The sequence below is a fragment of the Tilletiopsis washingtonensis genome (genome assembly GCF_003144115.1).
Source record: "Tilletiopsis washingtonensis strain MCA 4186 unplaced genomic scaffold FA09scaffold_9, whole genome shotgun sequence".
Lineage (NCBI taxonomy): Eukaryota > Fungi > Basidiomycota > Exobasidiomycetes > Entylomatales > Tilletiopsis > Tilletiopsis washingtonensis.
Window position 1 is genome coordinate 211,814 of NW_020312006.1, and position 17,946 is coordinate 229,759.

The 17,946-nt window shown below is 67.9% G+C and overlaps 8 protein-coding genes across 8 annotated transcripts; 4 read left to right on the forward strand and 4 right to left on the reverse strand.

Moving 5' to 3' along the window:
* Positions 1-412: 412 nt before the first annotated feature.
* Positions 413-1,999, forward strand: FA09DRAFT_296932 (biotin synthase; the record flags this gene model as incomplete). The annotated part of the gene is made up of 4 exons (XM_025740185.1): positions 413-987; positions 1,194-1,320; positions 1,380-1,598; positions 1,664-1,999. 4 exons carry the CDS (start codon positions 413-415, stop codon positions 1,997-1,999), a joined length of 1,257 nt encoding a protein of 418 aa, XP_025598715.1.
* Positions 2,000-2,057: 58 nt separating this feature from the next.
* On the forward strand, positions 2,058-3,128 carry FA09DRAFT_264145 (hypothetical protein). Its single transcript, XM_025739757.1, has one exon. The coding sequence runs from the start codon at positions 2,392-2,394 to the stop codon at positions 3,007-3,009; it is 618 nt and encodes a 205-aa protein (XP_025598716.1). The 5' UTR covers positions 2,058-2,391; the 3' UTR covers positions 3,010-3,128.
* On the reverse strand, positions 3,092-4,251 carry FA09DRAFT_360175 (hypothetical protein). The gene is made up of 2 exons (XM_025745199.1): positions 4,030-4,251; positions 3,092-3,967 (listed from the first exon to the last, which is right to left on the reverse strand). The coding sequence occupies exons 1-2, from the start codon at positions 4,105-4,107 to the stop codon at positions 3,248-3,250; spliced, it is 798 nt and encodes a 265-aa protein (XP_025598717.1). The 5' UTR covers positions 4,108-4,251; the 3' UTR covers positions 3,092-3,247.
* Positions 4,252-7,489: 3,238 nt separating this feature from the next.
* Positions 7,490-9,041, reverse strand: FA09DRAFT_360176 (hypothetical protein). Its single transcript, XM_025745200.1, has 4 exons — positions 8,918-9,041; positions 8,160-8,809; positions 7,806-7,986; positions 7,490-7,737 (listed from the first exon to the last, which is right to left on the reverse strand). The coding sequence occupies exons 2-4, from the start codon at positions 8,775-8,777 to the stop codon at positions 7,661-7,663; spliced, it is 876 nt and encodes a 291-aa protein (XP_025598718.1). The 5' UTR covers positions 8,778-8,809; positions 8,918-9,041; the 3' UTR covers positions 7,490-7,660.
* A 291-nt stretch (positions 9,042-9,332) lies between these two features.
* On the forward strand, positions 9,333-10,551 carry FA09DRAFT_329501 (DnaJ-domain-containing protein). Its single transcript, XM_025742205.1, has 4 exons — positions 9,333-9,428; positions 9,504-9,637; positions 9,739-9,849; positions 9,913-10,551. Exons 1-4 carry the CDS (start codon positions 9,345-9,347, stop codon positions 10,478-10,480), a joined length of 897 nt encoding a protein of 298 aa, XP_025598719.1. The 5' UTR covers positions 9,333-9,344; the 3' UTR covers positions 10,481-10,551.
* A 16-nt stretch (positions 10,552-10,567) lies between these two features.
* FA09DRAFT_264230 (hypothetical protein) lies at positions 10,568-15,178 on the reverse strand. The gene has a single exon (XM_025739758.1). It carries the CDS (start codon positions 14,871-14,873, stop codon positions 10,695-10,697), a length of 4,179 nt encoding a protein of 1,392 aa, XP_025598720.1. The 5' UTR covers positions 14,874-15,178; the 3' UTR covers positions 10,568-10,694.
* A 4-nt stretch (positions 15,179-15,182) lies between these two features.
* FA09DRAFT_296633 (hypothetical protein) lies at positions 15,183-16,286 on the reverse strand (the record flags this gene model as incomplete). Its single annotated transcript, XM_025740178.1, has 2 exons — positions 15,183-15,626; positions 16,155-16,286. Coding segments are annotated over 2 exons (576 nt in total), but the record flags the coding sequence as incomplete, so codon positions are not given.
* Positions 16,287-17,124: 838 nt separating this feature from the next.
* On the forward strand, positions 17,125-17,900 carry FA09DRAFT_360179 (hypothetical protein; the record flags this gene model as incomplete). Its single annotated transcript, XM_025745201.1, has 3 exons — positions 17,125-17,217; positions 17,402-17,471; positions 17,823-17,900. Coding segments are annotated over 3 exons (240 nt in total), but the record flags the coding sequence as incomplete, so codon positions are not given.
* Positions 17,901-17,946: the final 46 nt, after the last annotated feature.

Here is a 17,946-nt window from a genome sequence, read left to right on the forward strand (position 1 = left end):
GTGTGCCGATGCGTGGTCCGGAGGCAGCGATCAAGATGCGGAGGCAGCGAGCACAGGCCTCCGAGGCGGAGTCGCGCGCGCCCCAACGCCCGCACCAGCCAGGCACGCGGCGGCGGCGGCTTATCTGCTGTCGGCCTGCCTGCGATGCGCCTCTCGGCCGCACTGCTCCCAGAGTTGCACCGGCCGGCTCGCGCTGGGGCCGGGCGCCGCGGAGTCTAGTGCAGGCCGCCCGCCGGCCAGCGGCACACGATTGCGCTGTCGCTGGCTGGGGCGGCGAGGCGACGCGCGGCGGGCAGCACAGCAGCAGCGGCCACAGGCGAGGGCAGCGCTCGCTGGACCCCGCGCCGCGCCCAGACCATGCTTCGCGCGCTCGCCTCGCTCCTCGCTCCGCACCACACCCCCCAGCGTCAGCATGAGTGCATCAGCCGCCACCACGCTGCTGCGCAGCGCTCGCCGCTCCACGCTCGCCGCCGCCCGCGCCTCGGGCTCGTCGACTGCTGCGCCGCGCCTGGCTCGCGGGCGTGCCTCGGCCGTCGACCCGGCCGACTTGGCGTCCAGCGACGCGGCCGCCTCTAGCCCTCCCTTCGCTGCCGTGCCGCGCGCCGCGCCGCCGCCCGACGGCACGACGCGCCACGACTGGAAGCGCCAGGAGGTGGCGGCCATCTACAACTCCTCGCTGCTCGACGTCATCTTCCGCGCCGCGGCCGTGCACCGCATGCACCACCCGCCCGGCGGCATCCAGCTGTGCACGCTCATGAACATCAAGGAGGGCGGCTGCTCGGAGGACTGCGGATACTGCTCGCAGAGCAGCCGCTACACGACGCCCAGCACGGCAAGCAAGCTGGCAGAGGTCGACGAGGTGCTCGTCGAGGCGCGCAAGGCGCGCGACAATGGCAGCACGCGCTTCTGCATGGGCGCCGCCTGGCGCGAGGTCGGCGGACGGAAGCGCGGCTTCAACCGCATTCTCGAGATGGTCAGCGAGATTCGGTGAGTCAGCGAGAGGAGATACAGCTCGGCGGGCGGGTGTGTAGCCGGAGCCGCATGCTGCGTGCCGATGGCGCGGCGAACACGCACTATAGCTGCGCAGTCTGATTGGATAGCTCCTGGCGCGAGCGCTGAGCAGTCAGGCCGCAGCAGGCTCGTCATGCGATCTCTGTGCTTCTCTGCGCCTCGACTGACGCATCCTCTCGCAGGGGCATGGGCATGGAGGTGTGCACGACGCTCGGCATGCTCACGTCTGAGCAGGCCGTGGCGCTCAAGAATGCCGGTCTTACGGCGTACAACCACAACCTCGACACGAGCCGCGAGTACTACGGCAAGGTGTGTTGCTCTTCCCTCGCCTCCTCGATGCACACACTCACGCGCCTTCCTTCTGTCAGGTGGTGACGTCGCGCACGTACGACGACCGCATCTCGACGATTGAGAATGTGCGCAACGCCGGCATCTCGGTGTGCTCGGGCGGCATCTTGGGGCTGGGCGAGGAGGCGGCGGACCGCGTGGGTCTGATCTGGGAGATGAGCCGGCTGCCGGAGCATCCCGAGAGCTTCCCCGTCAACGCGCTCGTCGCCATTCCGGGCACGCCGATGGAGGGCAACGAGGTGCGTCTCTCTCGTACGGACTCGCTGCACGCCGCGACACATGCTGACACCTGAGACTCACTCAGCCCGTGAGCATCCAAACGATGCTGCGCACCATCGCGACGGCACGTCTCGTGATGCCCACCTCGATCATCCGTCTCGCCGCCGGCCGCCATCTCTTCAGCGAGTCAGAGCAAGCCATGTGCTTCCTCGCCGGCGCCAACGCCATCTTCACGGGCCACAAGATGCTCACGACGCCGACGAGTGGCTGGGACGAGGACAAGGCGATGCTCAAGCGCTGGGACCTGCGCGGCCTCGGCTCGTTTGAGGAGAAGCGCATGGCGCCGCATGCTGAGACGCCTGTCGCTGCAGCGGCGGAACAGCAGGGACTCGGCCTGAAGCCTGATGCGCCCTCGGCTTGATGGCCTCGCAGCTCGAGATCAGCAGGCGATGTGTGGGTAGAAAGAGAGGAGAGGAGAGAGGTGATGGCGCGCCACCCTGCCGGCCAAGGCTTAGAACAGTCTGGCGTGGCGCTGCTTCGGCCGGCCCTCGGCCGTGCGATACATTCATGCCAATGGACATACACTGCCCGTCCATCACGCCAGCTGGACGGGTCCCAGACTGAGGAGCGTCGATGGCCGACGACGACCACATGCAAAGTCTTGCCTCCAAGGCGTCACTGCGAGCTTGCGGCGCTGGGCTCGGCACGTGCTGCACAGCCAAGATTCGACAGTGAGCGCCAGGCTAGGCGTGAGGCCAAGGCTTTATCCGACACTTGGCCATCTGCTGAGGACCCGCCGACCCGAGCGACTGGATGAGCTTTAACCGAGCGAGCAAGAGGCGCCGTCCTCTCGAGGAGCCCTTGGCGGCGCCAACGCGGTGCGGTGTGCGTGCCGCTCTCCACGCTAGTAGGCGCGCGCGCGAGACGCGGCCGAGCCCATGGGACGAGCTTCCTCACCTGCACGCCGTCTGCCCTCCCTCACGCCCGCTTGCAAAGCGCCTGACCCGACGCACCGTTCCCGACAGCAAGCTGCCTGCGGAAACACTGCTGCATCTACTTCGCTCTGCATGCAGAGCGCCACTGTCGTGGGAAGCTTGCGCATGTGGTGATCGCAGCACGGACGCGCGCCAGCTAGCCTTCGCTCCTGAAGCCCCTGCTCGTCCGTCTCCTCGCTGCAGCCTCTCAGAGCTGCAGTGCACGCCGATGGAAGACAGCCAGCTAGATGTTGGAGAAGACGAATCGATGTGCAGGCTGTTCGTACAAGTGTGGACGCGGCGGCAGGGGCAAAGAAGTACATGGCAATCCTCGAGTCGCAGAGAGCGCGCCATCTTTGGCAGCGGCGACTCGCGACGAGGCAGGGAAGAAGGAGCGAACAGCAAGAAGGTAGCAGTGAGTGTGTGTGTGGCGCTGGGCCAGAGCAAGCGCAGATAGACGTGGTGGTGCTGCAAGCGTGTAAGGGCGTGCGTCCTTCGCATGGCGCTGGTATGCGCCGGGCGCGTGAGTGGGCGAAGCACGCCCGGTCTCTATGGTGTGAGGGAGTGGGGTCTATGGGGTGAGGAGGATGAGAGATGGCTAATATCGCGGCATGCGGAGAGGGAAGGGATGCGGGTGACAAGCTGGCGAGGACGACGAAGGGCTGGACGATGGGCGAGGCGACGAGCGGCGAGCCTTAGTGCGTGGCAGCAGCGGCATGACGCTTCTTGAGCATCGAGCCCAGCGAGACGCCGTTGACGCTGAGTCTTGCCTCGTCGAACTCGCGCTTCCACTTTGCCTCGTCGGTGTCGCCAAGCGGGTGTTCGAAGCGTGCGCGCAGGGCGGCATGCCATTCGGCGTGCTCGCGTGCCTCGGCCGCGTCGAGGGAGCGTTGCTTGCGCAGTGCTGCCTTCTTGCTCAGACTGCCATTGTCGCGATCAGCGCCATAGTGCGGTGCCTCGTCGATGTCGGCGACGAAGTGAGCGCGCCAGCCGAGCTCTGCCCGACGCTCGGCGCGCGCCGCCTCGAGGCGCGCCAAGCTGTGTGCCTCGAGCGTGTCCTTCTCCTTGCGGAAGTGCTCCTCCTCCTCTCGTTGCAGACGCAGCAGCTCGGCCTGCGAGAGCGACAGCTTCTGCTCTGCGTCCTTGCCGCCGAGGCGAGCGAGCCAGCGCGCAAGGCGCACCTCGGGCTCGGCCTCGCGCAGCTCGCGCTCCCACTCGACGTCCTCGCGCACGAGCCACAGCTCCGGCGGCACCTCGCGGCGCAGCGTCGCGCGCTCCGTCTTGTGTGCCGACGAGAGAGACGTGGCGCAGATGCCGCTCGTGCCGACGCAGCCCGAGCCAAAGGGCGAGTCGACCTTGCGTCCGGAGGAGAGGGCGAGGTGTGCCTCGGGCGTGTTGCCGACGAAGGCTTCGGCCTGGGAGAGAGAGGTCAGCGCAAGGTCTCCACGGTGCAAAGGTGACGGGAAGAGATACGCACGAACTGGTTCGACGGCAGCGTGTAGGCGCTAGAAGCGCAGGCTGCAAGCAACGGCAGAGCGAGCGTGGAGACACGCATCGCGCAAGAGGAGAGACGGCGAAAGAGGGTGCGCGGCTGGCGAGACGACGCGGCGAAGGAGATAGAGAGAGGCAGCGGACGCACGTCGGAGGGAGGGCAGTGTAGAGAGAAGGAGATCGGAGAGGCGGAGAGGAGGGAGAGGATATGGAGGTGGAGAGGTGTTAACGGAAGGCGGAGGACATCAGCTTGCTCTATGAGGGCGGCCATGCGATGGGCTGCCTGCCCCAGCACGCAGAGACCGTCAGGGCAAGGCCAAGCGAGGAGTACGCCTGCGCTCCGTCAGCGGATGTTCCATCGTGGTCTGCACACTGCTGGCCTGCTGGTAGCGCCGATGACGGACGATTATGCATGCCCTCGGCGCAGGCCGCCGGCCGACAGTCTCGAGTGCGCGGAGCTCTGCTGTGCTCCGAAAAGGTGGCCGAGGAAAGAGCACTGCAGATCTCGACATAGCATCAGGGGCGCAGCCGATGCCGACCAAGGGGCGCGCCGAAGGCCGTACAGAGAGACCGGCGTCGTGCCTTCTCGGCTGCTGCTAAGCTCGGCCTAGACTGCGACTCCTGTGATGCGAGGCAGGCGATAGAGCTCACTCACTGCTGCCGCGGCTACGTGGCGCGCTCCTCGGCTCCTCGGACGTCGGCGGCTCCGCAGCACAAAGCATGGGACCGCTGCTTCCGCTGCCTGGGTGAGACTGCCTCCTGCACGGTCGTGATCAGCGGCAGCATGCAGCGCAGACGGAGCAGTCGGCCCGAGGGAAGATGCTGCACGACGGAGGAGCAGCGTAGAGGAGTGTGAGGCGGCTCATCAGGCGTGACGACGCGAGTGGAAGCCCCTATCCGCGCTTCCTCTGCCGCGGCTGTGCCTGTCACTGCGCTCTGCAGCAAAGTGCTGCCGCTTCTGACGCACCTGCGCTAGAAGCAGCGCAAGGAAGGCGGCAGCAGGCACACGGCTGTGCGGCTCATCAGGAGCTCACGCGCTGCTGCAGCACCTGAAGCAGGTGCGTCATGGGTGACAGGAGGTGGCAGAAGCGCCTCAGGGGGCTACGCGCGTCGAGCGCGCCGAAGCGACGTGCAGCCGCGCCGGCGTGCCCTCTCGCAGCATCGCGCCGTATGGCCTGCTGCTGTCCTCGCACAAGCAAGACCCCCTGTGGCTGGCACTTTGACGCACTCGCTTGCTGCGCAGAGTGTCGTGCCTCGCCTCGCCATGTGCACCTCGCACGCACGCGCTGAGAGGAAAGAGAGCTCTCAGAGAGAGCGGCGCAACGTCGGTCAGGAGCGAGATGGGACAGCGCAGCGGCGACGCTAGCAGCTCTGGCGTCGTCGCCGTCGCGATGCTGCCGCTGCGCCAGCTAGGCTCAAGGCGAGGCAGATTGATGAGCTTGGGGCCTGAGAGAGAGCGAGTTGTTGATGCGCTGCTGAGAGGGCGCCTCGGAGAAACGTCCTAAATTGCACCCGGATGCAGAGCGAGAAGGAGTGCAGCGAGCGGCAGAGCTCGGCGCTGCGCTGGAGCCAGGCAAGGACGAGCATCGCCAGAGGGTCGCGCAGACGGGCGAAGAAAGAAAGCGAGAACGCCTCCGACGCGCGGCTGCTGATGCTAGGAGGAGGATGAGAGGGGCCGGGCGGAGCGGACGCAGCAAGAGACTCAGTCAAGTTGGCCCGGCATCGGCCGCTGCCATCATGCAGCGCAGATGCACGATGCGATGCAAGCGCGACAGCGCAGTAGAGTCTGTGAGAGGCGCAGCGGAAGCGCCAAAGCGTCAAGACGTCGGCACGGGCGCGGCTGAGGGCGCTGCGGGCGGCGGCGTCAAAAGCTTCCGCTCCTGCACGGCGGCGGCGCCATCGGCGGTGCTGCCGCGGCTTGCGCATTGCCATCCGGCATGGCCGGCCTCGTGGGCTCCTCCCTCGTGCGCGGCTCTGTTGACTGCCCTGGTCTCGCAAGCAGCAGCACGCTAGGCAGAGCTCCTCCTCGTGCTCCCCCCCATGCGATGCCCGCGCAGCGGCTCAGGGCCTCTCGACGCTACGCAGCGGACGCTAGAGCGCCGCCGAAGACTCTACTCCTTTCTTGCGCGAGTGCGGCAGATGATGAGGGGACCCCACCCATCTCGCCTCAAGCGACCCTCTCGCACTCTCGCTGCTGCTGATCGACACACCTCGTCAATGACCGCACATGTCGCTCTCTGCTCGCTCCCGCAGAGACGTCGTCATTGGTACGCTTGCGCTGCCATGAGCATGACTCGAGGCGCAATCAACTCCCATCTCGGAGCCGCCGCTGAGCAAAGCTCACACGTGGCTGCCGCGGATCAAGCATCGGAGAGGGCCAGCAAGCAGCGGACGCAGATGCAGGGCAGCCCGCGGCGGAAGCTCTGGCTCGCTTTGCTCCGCAGCTGCCGAGCGCCGGTGCCGATGCCGTGGCATGGCGGGCGTGCTGCTGCACGATGCAGCACGAGGTTATCCAAGACAGCGCTCTAACCTTTTGAGCACACGCCTCTCTTCGTCCACTCATGCAGCATGCAAGAGCTCGGAGCGTTGGTCCTTGTCTCGAGCGCGTGCCTAAGCTTGCAGCTTGGCTTAAGATCGCCTGGCAAGCTGGCAGCGTTGTGTCGGCTCGCTTGCACCCGGCTCGGAGCGCTGAAAGATGGGGTGTGAGGCACGTGGGCCTGAGAAGGAACACCGCTCTCAGGCGCCCTCGCGTAGGCTTCGCCTCGCTACCTGCCGGCACAAGCACACCGTAACTGCTGCTCCAATCGAATCGAGCGCCTGTTTCCAGCATCGAGCAGCTGCATCTCGCGAGAGAGCAGGCCCTCATCGTCCGGAGGAAAGGTGCCCTCATCTCGACGGCCTCCTTTGTCGCGATGTGTGCGCATAGCGCGGGCAAAAAACCGCATGCGTCCGATTAGCCGAGCTCTGCGATTCTCGACGCCTGCCCATGGTCGCAAACCGGGATGAGGCAACAGAAAGCGGCACGTGGTGCAGCTGGAGAGAAGGGAGAAAGTGAGCATCCCCTCCACCTCGAGGCAGGAAGCTGAGCGAGATCTCCAACGCCGGCGCGTCGCCCCCCCCCCCCCCCCAAGATTCGCCCCTTGTTCCGCCATTGTTGCGCGGCCGTCGGACCGAGAGCCTTCCTTGCTCCAGGACGGAGCAGATCGCAGCTTCGCAGCTTCGCAGCTCGCAGGCCTTCAAGCCACAATGACGGGGTCATTCTGTCCCTCGAGAGAGGCTCTTGTGGCTTGCATCACGGAGCAAAGTGCGGCTTCTCCACTCGGATGCGTCTTTTGCGCCCCTCTTGAGCACACTCGGGCGAGCTCAGGCCGAACGGGGCGAATTGTTCCTCTTGTTGCGAACGCTGCGCATCTCTTCTCTCTCCCCGCTGCACATCAGCTTCACAGGTTCGAGACAGCAGCAACGGACGATGAGATCGTGTCAAGGGCATCGTCCTGGCTGCGGGGCATCGCCAATCGAAGGCGCACACGCCGCGCACGCTCGCATCGGGGGGTCTAGATGATGCATTCACTCCCCAAAGCGATCCACATTGCGTGAGAGAATCCGACATGGCCCGCTCAAGGCTCCGGCACGAGCATGCCGACCATGGTCGTGTCAATCATAGCGTCGATGTTCACCCACGAATGCGTGAGCACTTGTTGTGCTTCATGTCAGCGCTGCTTTGCCACGCCCTCTCTTCGTGCTCTCTCTCTCTCTACTCACTGAACAACCGCGTCCCATCGCGTCCCGCCACGCGCATCGCCTCCTTCTCGCCGCCAGGGTGGAAGCGGAGGTAAGGCGTCAGATTGTAGACCTTGCCGTTGAAGGCAGACCAGGCATCGGAGGGCGTGTTGTGCTTGGCCAGCTCCGAGGGCGTGATGCGCTGCAGTGAGGTCAGGCCGGCCTGTTTTGGAGGTGGGAGTGCGTGCATCAGCAACATGGCACGGACCACACGTGCGCACTGTACCCTGCTCTAGGTCCCTCGCTGTGGCACGTTCGCCGACAGCACGAAGTCACGCCAGCCAAGGCCCTCGCCACGCCCACTCCTCTCAGCTCTCGCTGCATAACCCAACTCACACGCAGTTCCGGCTTGCCCGAGGCCTTCTCCCTCGCCCAGTCCAGCGGACTGCACCCGGGCGCAAGCGAGACTTTCTTGCGTGCGCCTCCTCCCGTCTCGGTCGGCACGCCCAGTGCTCCTGACTTGGGCACTCCCAAGCCACCGCCGCCGCCGCCGCCTATCCGTGCGCCGCCGGCGCCGCCGACGCCCGGCGGCGCGCTCAGGGCGGACGTGCGCGGTGGGGCAGCGAGGAGGCTCGAGGCCCCGCCGCCTGTCGCTGGCGGCACGCCCAGAACGGCGCGCAGAGAAGAACGTGCGGCTGCCGGTGCCGCTGGCGAAGAGGAAGCCTTGCCTGCCGCCGCGGCAGGACCCGAGACGGAGAAGCTGGGCGCCGCGCTGCTGCTCGGCGTGCCAGCAGCGGCGGCGCGACTAGGCCCCGCCTGCGCACGGCTGCTGCTGCTGCCGCCACTGCGCTGTGCGCTGTTCAGCGCCGGGAATGCAGGCGGCGCGTCGAGGTCGTCGCCTCCACGCGTGCTGCCCAGGCGCGAGACGGCATCGTGGAAGTCAGCGTCTGAGTCGGCGTCGCTGCTGGCGTTGGACGCGGTGCGAGCATGGGTGGCGGCAGTAGTGGCAGCCATGCTGGCGCGCTGCGGAGAAGAATGGCAAGCGACTAGTTGCGAGTGGTGGAAAGTACAGATAAGGGGAAGGAAGGAAAGAGGGAAATGTGCCTCAGCCTAATTGAGCGGCGCGGCTGAGAGAAGAGGGCGGCGATGCTCACTCAAGGCGAGGCGGGTGAGATGCTCTAGAGCGACCTAAGCACCAGCTGACACCGGAGCGCAGCTGGGCGAGAGGGACTGGCGGTGCTGTGGGGGCGATTTGCCGTGCAGGTGGCCGTCTCCTCGGGCGCGCGGTGGTTGGGAGGCAAGCGGCGCGCCCCCGCTCGAGCCGTCGTGTTGGAGGCCGCGCAGCGCGGCGAGCGGCAGCGTCAGCGGCGAGGGCGACACGCTCACGTGACACCAACGCGTGCCTTGCCCGTGCGGCGTGCCCTGCCTCGCTGGCGGCGCGTCCCGCGCGCTGCGAGGGGTCGGGAGGCGGGGCTGCTGGGAGCGCGCCTCGGCACAAGCAACGCCGGCGTCTGCGCTGCGGCGCGCGCACGGCTGCCCAGCATCTTCCCACCACCCTCCGCGCCCTCGCCCACCGTCGCCATGCGTCTCTTTGTGCTGCTGCCGCTGCTGCTGCTCTTCGCCTCGCTCGTCGCGGCGGCGCAGTGGAGCAAGGAGGATGTCGAGGTGCGTCGCCGTTGCCTGCACGCCCGGCACTCGCACGACTGACGCTCGCTCGTGGCACGCACGCACACGCCACAGATCTTCACGCTGCAGAAGCAGCTCGAGCGCGCAGAGGGCAAGGAGGCCAACTTCTACTCGTTCATGAAGCTCGGCCGCCGTGCCAGTGCCGCCGACATCCGCAAGGCGTACCGGCAGCGCAGCATGGAGATGCAGTGAGTGGCACGCTCGGGCAGAGGCGCTCGTGGCAGGGCAAGGCAGAGCATCGTTTTCCTCGCTGCGATGCAGTCCTGTGCTCACCGCCACTCCTGCGCAGCCCCGACAAGCACCGCGGCGACCCGCAGGCGGCCAAGCGCTTCGAGCGCCTCGGCCTCGTCAACAAGATCCTGCGTGATGCGCGGCGCGACCGCTACGACCACTTCCTGTCGTGCGTGTCGCCTCTCCCTTGCGCCCCCGCCGCAGCGCTGACCCTCCGTGCCTCGTCCTGCAGCAAGGGCTTCCCCAAGTGGCGCAAGAACGAGAGCGGCGCCGCAGACTTCTACTACCAGCGCTGGCGTCCCTCTCTTGCCCTCGTGCTCGCCATCCTCGTCCTCTTCACCAGCGGCGTGCAGCACGTCGTGCAGCGTCTGACGTATGCGCGCGATCTCGAGCGTCTCACGACGCTGACCGAGAACGCGCAACTCGTCGCCTGGGGTCCTGCGTTCCGCAACAGCACGGCCGGCGGCCGTCCGGAGCGCAAGGTGCGCGTCGAGGTGCGCGCGCCGCCGCTGCCGCCGAAGAATGCCGACAAGGAGGAGGAGGAACGCACGCTGCGGCGCCTGCTGGCCTCGCGCACCGAGGAAGGGCCGCGCATCGAGGTGCGCGTCAGCGAGCAGGGCCTGTACGTGTCGGATGGAGAGGGCGGATGGGAGAGTCTGGGCAAGGAGACCCTCACGCTGCCGAGCGTGCACACCACGTGGCCGCTCGCGCTCCTGAGGCGCCTCGCGGGAGCTCAGGCGCCGGCGCCGGCGAGGGAGCAGCCGGCGGCGGCGGTGGAGAAGGTCAAGAAGGCGCAGTGAGGAGTACATCGCGCAGCCATGGGGGCCGCTCTCTGTGCGCTCTCCACCAAGCAATCAAACGTCATAGCAGGGCATGGGCCTGGCCGTACGCGGGGGGTTAACGAGGTTGCGTGACGCGTACGAAACTACAGGAAGAAGAGGAGGGCGTCGCGCGAGAAGGGAGTGCGCGTGGAGAAGGAAGGGTTTGCGAGAAGGGACGACGGCGGGCGCGCATCTAGAACACAGTGTCGCTGGATGGACCCGGCGCATCACTGCTCCAGCCCGAGCCGCACACGAGCTGCACGCGGCCATCTGCGGCGCGCGCCACGACGACCGAGGCGCCACTGTCGCCCCTGCGGTGGCGCATGCTGCGCCGCAGCGGCAGCGGCGCCGGCGCCGCGGCGCGCACGGAGTGCTCGTCGTCCTCGGTGAGAGCAGAGGAGGAGGTGTCGACGGTCAGGCTTGCGTCGAGCTGCTGTGACACGGCCGGACGCTGCAGCTGAAGGACAGGCTTGGTGGGGCTGGAGGCGGAGAAGCGCACAAGATCGATGCTGTCGTCGGGCAGAGCCTCCGAGTCGTACTCGGACTCCTCGTTGTAGCATCTCGAGGGCGAAGCCGAGTTGTCCTCCGGCACGCCGACGCTGTGCGAGGCAAAGTCGCCGCGCGAAAACGTCTTCTTGAGCGGCGAAGAAGCGGTGGAGCGAGGAGGCTTGAGGGGCGAAGACCGGACTGAACGGGGTGCAGCAGCAGCTGCTGCTGCTGCTGCCTTGAGGGGAGAGGAGAGGGCAGAACGAGGCTTGAGAGGAGACGACGAACGAGGAATGTTGCTGCTTGCGCTTGCGACGGGAGCGAGCGGCGTGCGAAGAGGCGTGGGCCGTGCCGACGTGCGCGTGGAGCGACGAGGGGAGGAGGCTGCACTGTTGTCGCTGTTGCGAGAGGGAGTTTGGGGGGCGCCACGACGCACTGAACGCGCGGCGGGCGAGGCAGCGGCAGAGACGACTGCGCTGCCGGGCATGCTGGAGGACACAGCGTCGGCGGCGGCGTCGTCGAGCTGCGGCACACTGCACTCGGACGCTTGCGAGGCGCCGCGCAGCTCCGGCGCAACGGTGGCTTGTGGCGCGCAGGCGCACAGCTCAGCGATCGACTCGGCGGCAGCGAGCAGCGACGGCTGCTCAGCGGCGAGAGGCATAGGCTGCGGCGATGCGGGCGGCAGCGCTTGCTGCTCGGCGCTCCCGTACGAAGGCGTCTCGTCGGTGGCCGCCTGCTCCGCCTCGGGCGTGCCGAGCTCCTCGACTGTGGGCGTTGGAGCTTCCTCGGCTGCCTCGAGCTTCTCTGCTGCCACGAGGGCGACGACGACGGTCTGCGGAGGAGGCTCCTCGATGTCTGCGTCCGCCGCGTCCGTCTCTTGCTCCTCGAGCGTGGCCGGCGCAGGCGAGGCAGCGTCATCGAGTGCGTCCGTCGCCATCGGTGCGCCCACCTCCTGCGACACAGCGGCAAGGCCGAGCGGCTCGTTGACTTGCTCGTGCGCAGGTGCGGCGTCGACACCAAGCTCATGAGGCTCCTCAGTGGCAAGCGTCTCAAGCTCTGGCTGCCGCTCGCTCTCGGGCTCGACGAGCGTGGCGAAGTGCACCTCTGCCTCCTGCGGCTGCATTTGCTCAGCTAGCGCCTCGACGAGGGGCTCGAGCTGCTGCTGCTCCTCGACCACAGCTGGCGCTGCGATCTCGGCCTCGAGCTCAAGTGCCTGCTGCGGCGGCGTCATCGGCTCCTCTTTGCTCTCGGCGGCGCTCTCTGACGCATCGAGCTGCTGCTGCGTCTCAAGGCCAGGCAGAGGCACCTCTTGCGCACTCTCGCCGAGCGCCTCGACGAGCGTGCGGCGCAGCTCGCGCAGCTCGCTCGACGTCGGCGACGGCTGAGCGCTGGCGGCGCTTGCGCTGGCAGACGGCGGAGACGCCATGCCTGCGTCGCCGGACGCGACGATGAAGGCGGCGCTTGTGTCGTAGGCGGCATCCGAGGCCGCAGCGGAGTCGCCAGATGCTGCGGCCACGACGAGGGGCGTTGCTTGAGGCGTCTCGACTGCGCAAGTTGAGGCCTCGAGCGTCGGCTCCTGCCTCTGCACGAGCTCAGGCTGCTTCTGCTCCTCGGCGCCGGCAGCGCTCGGTGCCCTCGCCGCCGCCGTCTTTTGCTCCGCGAGCGCCGAGGCGCGCTTGGCCACGGCCGCCGACGGTGCCGCAGGCTTGGCCTTCGATGGCGCTGCCTTCTCGCTCGTCTTGCCAGCTGCTGCCGCCGCAGCCTTTGCCGCGCCCACCTTGCCCGATGCCGGACGCGTGGGCATGAAGCGCGCCGCGGGCGCACGCTGCGTCGTCGTTGCCGCTGCGGCGACGGCGGCGGCGGCGGCGGCGGCGGCGCAAGCGGGCTTGGAGGCATCGATGCAAGCCTTGCTGCTTGCGGCGGCGGCGCGGGCACTCGCGGACGCATGACTGCCCGAGACGACACGCGAGCCGACGGGCCGCACCGGCGGCTTGGCGGGCACTGTGCGCGCTGAAGCAGAGGTGCCGGCAGCAGCAGCTGTGGAAGCACCACCACTGCCCGGCTGCTGCCGCCCAGACGGCGCAGACTTGGCGCTGGCGTCGCCCGTCGACTTGACACTTGCGCTCGGTGCCGCCGCGGCGCGAGGTGCACTTGTCGAGGCGGCCAGCTTGGCGCCGAGAGGGCCTGGCGCGGGGCGACTCTTGAGCGCCGCCGAGCTTGCCACGGCGACCTTGGCCATGGCGTTGGCGAGCGGTGGCTTGCTCAGCGGCTTCGTGTGTGGCGCCGCCGGCTTGGTGCTCGAGACACTGGCCACGCGAGAGCCCGCCGCCTTGCCGAGGCTCGCAGGCTTGACGCCCCGCGCAATCAGTGCCGCCGAGGGCCCCACCAGCTGCTTCTTGCCCGCCAGCGCCTTTGTCGTCGAGCTGGCCACCTTGCCGCCGCCGCCACCGCCAGGCTTGGCACTCGAGACGCTCGCCTTCTTATGGCTGCTGCTCGTCGGAGCGCTGCGGGCACCGGCGTCGCTCGAGGGCTTGCTGGCGGGCACAGCCACGCTGCTCGACAAGGGCGCCGCCGCCTTGGACGTCGGGCGGAAAGGTGCCGTCGCGGCGGCCGCTGCAGCAGCGCTCGTCGCCTCGCTCGAGGGCGCAGCCGCTGGCTCCTCGGGCGCAGCCAGTACCTCGATGACGACCGCGGGTGGGGTGGTCACTTGCGCACTTGCGGGCTTGACTGGCTCCTCGCCGAGCATCGGCGTCTCCTTGACCGCGCGCGTGGTCGCCATGGCAGGGGCCGTGCCGTCGAGGCGCGGCGGAGCAGTGGGCGACGCTTGCTCGCTGAGGCTTTCGAGATGGCCTCCTGCTGCTGATGCTGATGCACTGAGTGCCAGCGCACCCGCGCTCTTCGGCAGCGTCTTGACGACGCGACTGGCGCTCGGCTGTCTCGAGAGTGTCGGCGCAGGCGCCGCAAGTGCAGGCGCCACGTGGACGCGCGAAGCCTTGACGGTGACACGCCGAGCTCCTCCTCCTGCGCCGCCGGCGCCCGTGCTTGCCGACAGAGAAGCGGCAGGAGCAGCAGCAGGAGCAGCAGCAGCAGCAGCAGCAGCACGATCAGGAGAGGCGTGGGCACTCTGACTGTGCGATGCCGATGCCTCGACTCGCTCGCGCTGCGCTTGCTCGTGCACGAGGGCATGCAGACGCTCAGCGACCAGATCACTGGGCGCCGCCGCCGTCGCTGCGAGCGTGGCGTGGTGGTGCACTTCTGCAGCACGCAAAGTGCTGCTACTGCTGTTGCCGCGCTGATGCTGCGCATCCTCTCCCGACGCACTTCTCTGCCCCTCGTGTCTCTCGCGCTGCTCCCGCTCGCGCACGTGTTCCGGCGCCGGCGGCGCCGCCGCCTCGAGTGGCGCGCAGGGCTGCGTCCTGCCGCTGCGACTTCTCTCGCGCGTGTGCTGCTGCTGTGCCGCCGCCTCGGCAGAGGCCGCCTTGGGCGCGCTCTCGGCGCGTGCGTGCGGCTTGTTGAACGCCTGTGCGTACGCCGAAAAGAGGGCCGAACTGGCGCCGCCGACGCCCGAGGTGCTCGAGGAGCTGCTCTTGGCCAGCAGCGCAAACGGCACAGCAGCCGCGTAGCCGTGCGATGCGGAAAAGTCGGCCACCCCACGCGGCAGCGCACCCGAGCTTGAACTTGATGCCGCCGCGCCAAGCGCCGCATGCGAAGACGCCGATCTCGCAAAGGCCTCCTTGGCAAGCAGCTGCACGGGCTGTACGCGCAGCGCAAACGGCGCCGCGAGAGCCGCAGGAGCGGCAGCAGGCAGCATCATGGCCGCCGCACTACTGGCGCCTTGTGCCCAGTTCGGCGGCGGCGGCGGCGCACTTGCCTTCTGTGCGCGCATGGCGGCCAGCTGCGCCGCCAGTGCGGAGCGCTTCGGCGAGTCGAGCGAGTCGCCTTGCTGCTGCGGCGGCGGCTGCGCAGCTTCGCGCTGGCGCACGCCACGAGACTCGCCTTGGCGCGCAGGTGCGAGGGCCTCGAGGGCGTCGACTGCAGCGACGGGCGGCGGCGCTCGCACGGCACCCGTCTTGGGCAGTGCCAAGTAGCGACGAATGGTAGGCGTGAAGGCGGCTGTGAAGCTGGGGAAGTTGCGATGGTCCGTCCGTGTCAGCCCCCACGCCCCCCCACTTCACTCTCTTTCTCGTGCGCAAACTCACAGCTCCACCCTCTCCGGCCACTTGTCCATGTAGGCGCCAAACAGTCTCTTGCTCAGCTGTCGCACCTCGGGATTCGAGTCGGTGGCGCCATGCCTGACGATCGTCTCTACATCGGCACTGCGCCTGTGGATGCGCGCCTTCTCGCTCGTCTCGACGAGCACGGCGGCACACTCGACGCTCGCGGAGCGCAGCGCGGGCGCCTTGTCCCTGCATGCCTCGCGCAGCAAGGGCAGCAGCGAGGCAAGGCGACAATGCTTGGCGATGAGCAGCAGCGTCTTGCGCGCCCGCGTCATGGCCACCTTGTTCTGCCGCGCACAGAGCAGCAGCAGCGCAGGCACAAACGAGGGCACGAGCGCGTCGAAGCGCTCGCCGAGGCGCGGCGCGATGCTGTTGAGCACGTCGGACGCCGTGCCCGAGAGACGAGTGCGGTCGGAGAGCAGCTATGCGGAAAAAGCGCGCCCCCGACAAGTGCGTCAGCTCTGAGGCAAAAGGCCCACAAACTGACCGCCTTCCCCCCCCCCCCCCCCCCCCCCCCCCCCCCCCCCCCCCCCCCCCCCCCCCTCCCCCCGCCGCCTCCAGAAAACACAAGAAGTAGATGGGCCACGCGAAGGGGAGAGGGGCATCGCTTCGACATCTCTCTCTGCATGCATGCCCAGGGCGGTGGCGGCAGCGAAGATTGTGTTTGCGCGCCCGTACATCGCTACTCCTTCGACGGGCTTCTCACTTTGCTTGCCTGCCCCCTGCACAAACTGGCCCCATCATGCTCGGCTTCTCCATACGTGTGCCCCCCCCCCCCCCAACTGCCTCAACTGCCGCCTCGCGCGCGTCACTGACGCTGCCCTTTCCCTTGCCCGCGCGCCTCGGGGTCATCCATTCATCTTGCCACTGTTTGGCCATTCTCTCTCCCACGCCACTCCGTTGCCCCCTCGCGCTGCCGCACTCTTCTCTCTCACGCCCGCGAGACTCACCGAGGTGCAAACGACGGCGCCGAGGCCCTTGAGCAGCGGCACATACTCGTCATACTTGTACGCGCCGCCCTTGGTGAGCGCCTCGAGGCGCAGCAGGGCGCGCTCGAGGCGCTGCCACGAGTCTTCGCTCTCGGGCTCGGCGAGCTGCTCGGCGAGCGCGGCAAAGTGCTCGGCGAGCGCGGCGGCACTGGCAACCTGTGTGCGGGGAATGTGCGGGGGGTAAGCGAGATCTTAGCAAGGGGGAGGGAAATGAACAGGCAAGGATGCCAGGAGGACACGCACAGCAATGCGCTCCTCGGGCTTGGCCGGCATCGCGGGCAGCGCAGCACGGGAGGGAGAAGGCGGACGCCGCTCTGGGCGCGTGCGTGCGCGGGACGTGGAGGCTTGAGGCAGCCGGACGAAGCTGTAGAATGGAGCTTGAGGACAGGGAAGAGGTGCTCCGATCCGCAAGACGGAAGGCGCCGAGAGGGAAAGACAGAGTCGACAGAAAGAGGTGGATGTGCAGATGCCCTTGATGAGTCGAGTCTTGCGAGACGATGATGGAGGAGGAGATGCAGCGAGCTGAGCTCGCCCCCCGTGCGAGCGCAACAGCCGCGGGCGGCGCGCGGCGGCGGCGGAGAGCGAGAGCAACACGCCTCGCGCGCGCGCGCGCCGTGCCGCATACACGCGCGTCATCTCACGTGACGGCACAGCGTGGGAACGGGCAACGTCGTCCAGGCGTCGTCCCGGCCGTCGCCGTCGGCGCCGCGATGGCGCGAAGCTCGGCGCTCGCCCTCGGCGCGGCTGTGCGTGCGCTGCGCTGGCCGCGGCGCCGCCTCGCTCGCAGTCGGCGCCGCGCAGCACCAGCGCTTTCAGCCATCGCGCGCATCCTTGCCCTCTCCCTCACCACCACCTCATCTCCCTTGCCATCTGCCAGCCAATGTTCGCCCGCGCCCTCCCCGCTCTGCGCGCCGCCGCCGCGCGTCCCTCGATGGCGCGCGCCGCCGTGCCCTCGCTTGCGCGCCGTGGCTATGCCGAGGCGGTGAGCGACAAGCTGACGCTGCAGCTCATCCTGCCGCATGCGGTGAGTGTGCGCGAGTTGGTTTGTTTGCGTCGGTGCAAGAGGAGGAGGGAAGAGAGGAGCGCTGGGAAGCGGTAGTGGGCAGAGGGCGGCGCAGAGGGCGGGCGCAAGAGCAGCAAAGAGGAAGAAGGGTGGTGCACAGCTGATACAACTGACGACTGACGCCGGCACTCGATGCTTCCACCAGGCCCTCTACCAGGGCGAGGCGACGCAGGTCAACATTGCGGCCGTGTCGGGCGACATGGGTGTGCTTGCCGGTGCGTCATCAGCTGTGTTTCTCATTCTCTCTACATTGCTAGTAGGAGACGAGTGTGACGGAACTGACGTGTCTTCTTTTCACTTCGTGCCCTCTCTCTTTTCCTCTCCATCTTTACCCTCTACTCTCAAACTCGTGCCCTTCTCGCTTGGCGCCTCTCGCTTCGCTTTTGCTCGACTCAATCGTGGGGCTACCTCAACCGTGGCTGCTCATCCTCTCGTTCGCCCCGCGCACTGCCGCACGACTCTCCACCCCTACACTCCCTTTTTCCTACGCGCCGCCGCCCGATGCGATGGCGTCGTCGGCGTCCGATGATGTTCGCGCCGCCAAAAAAAAAACACACACACAACAGCCCACGTGCCGTCCGTGGAGCAGCTGGCGCCCGGCCTGCTCGAGGTCATCGAGGCGAGCGGCACGAAGCGCTGGTTTGGTGAGTTTCCGAGTCTCCGAGTGCCGAGTCCGAGTGCCGAGTCCGA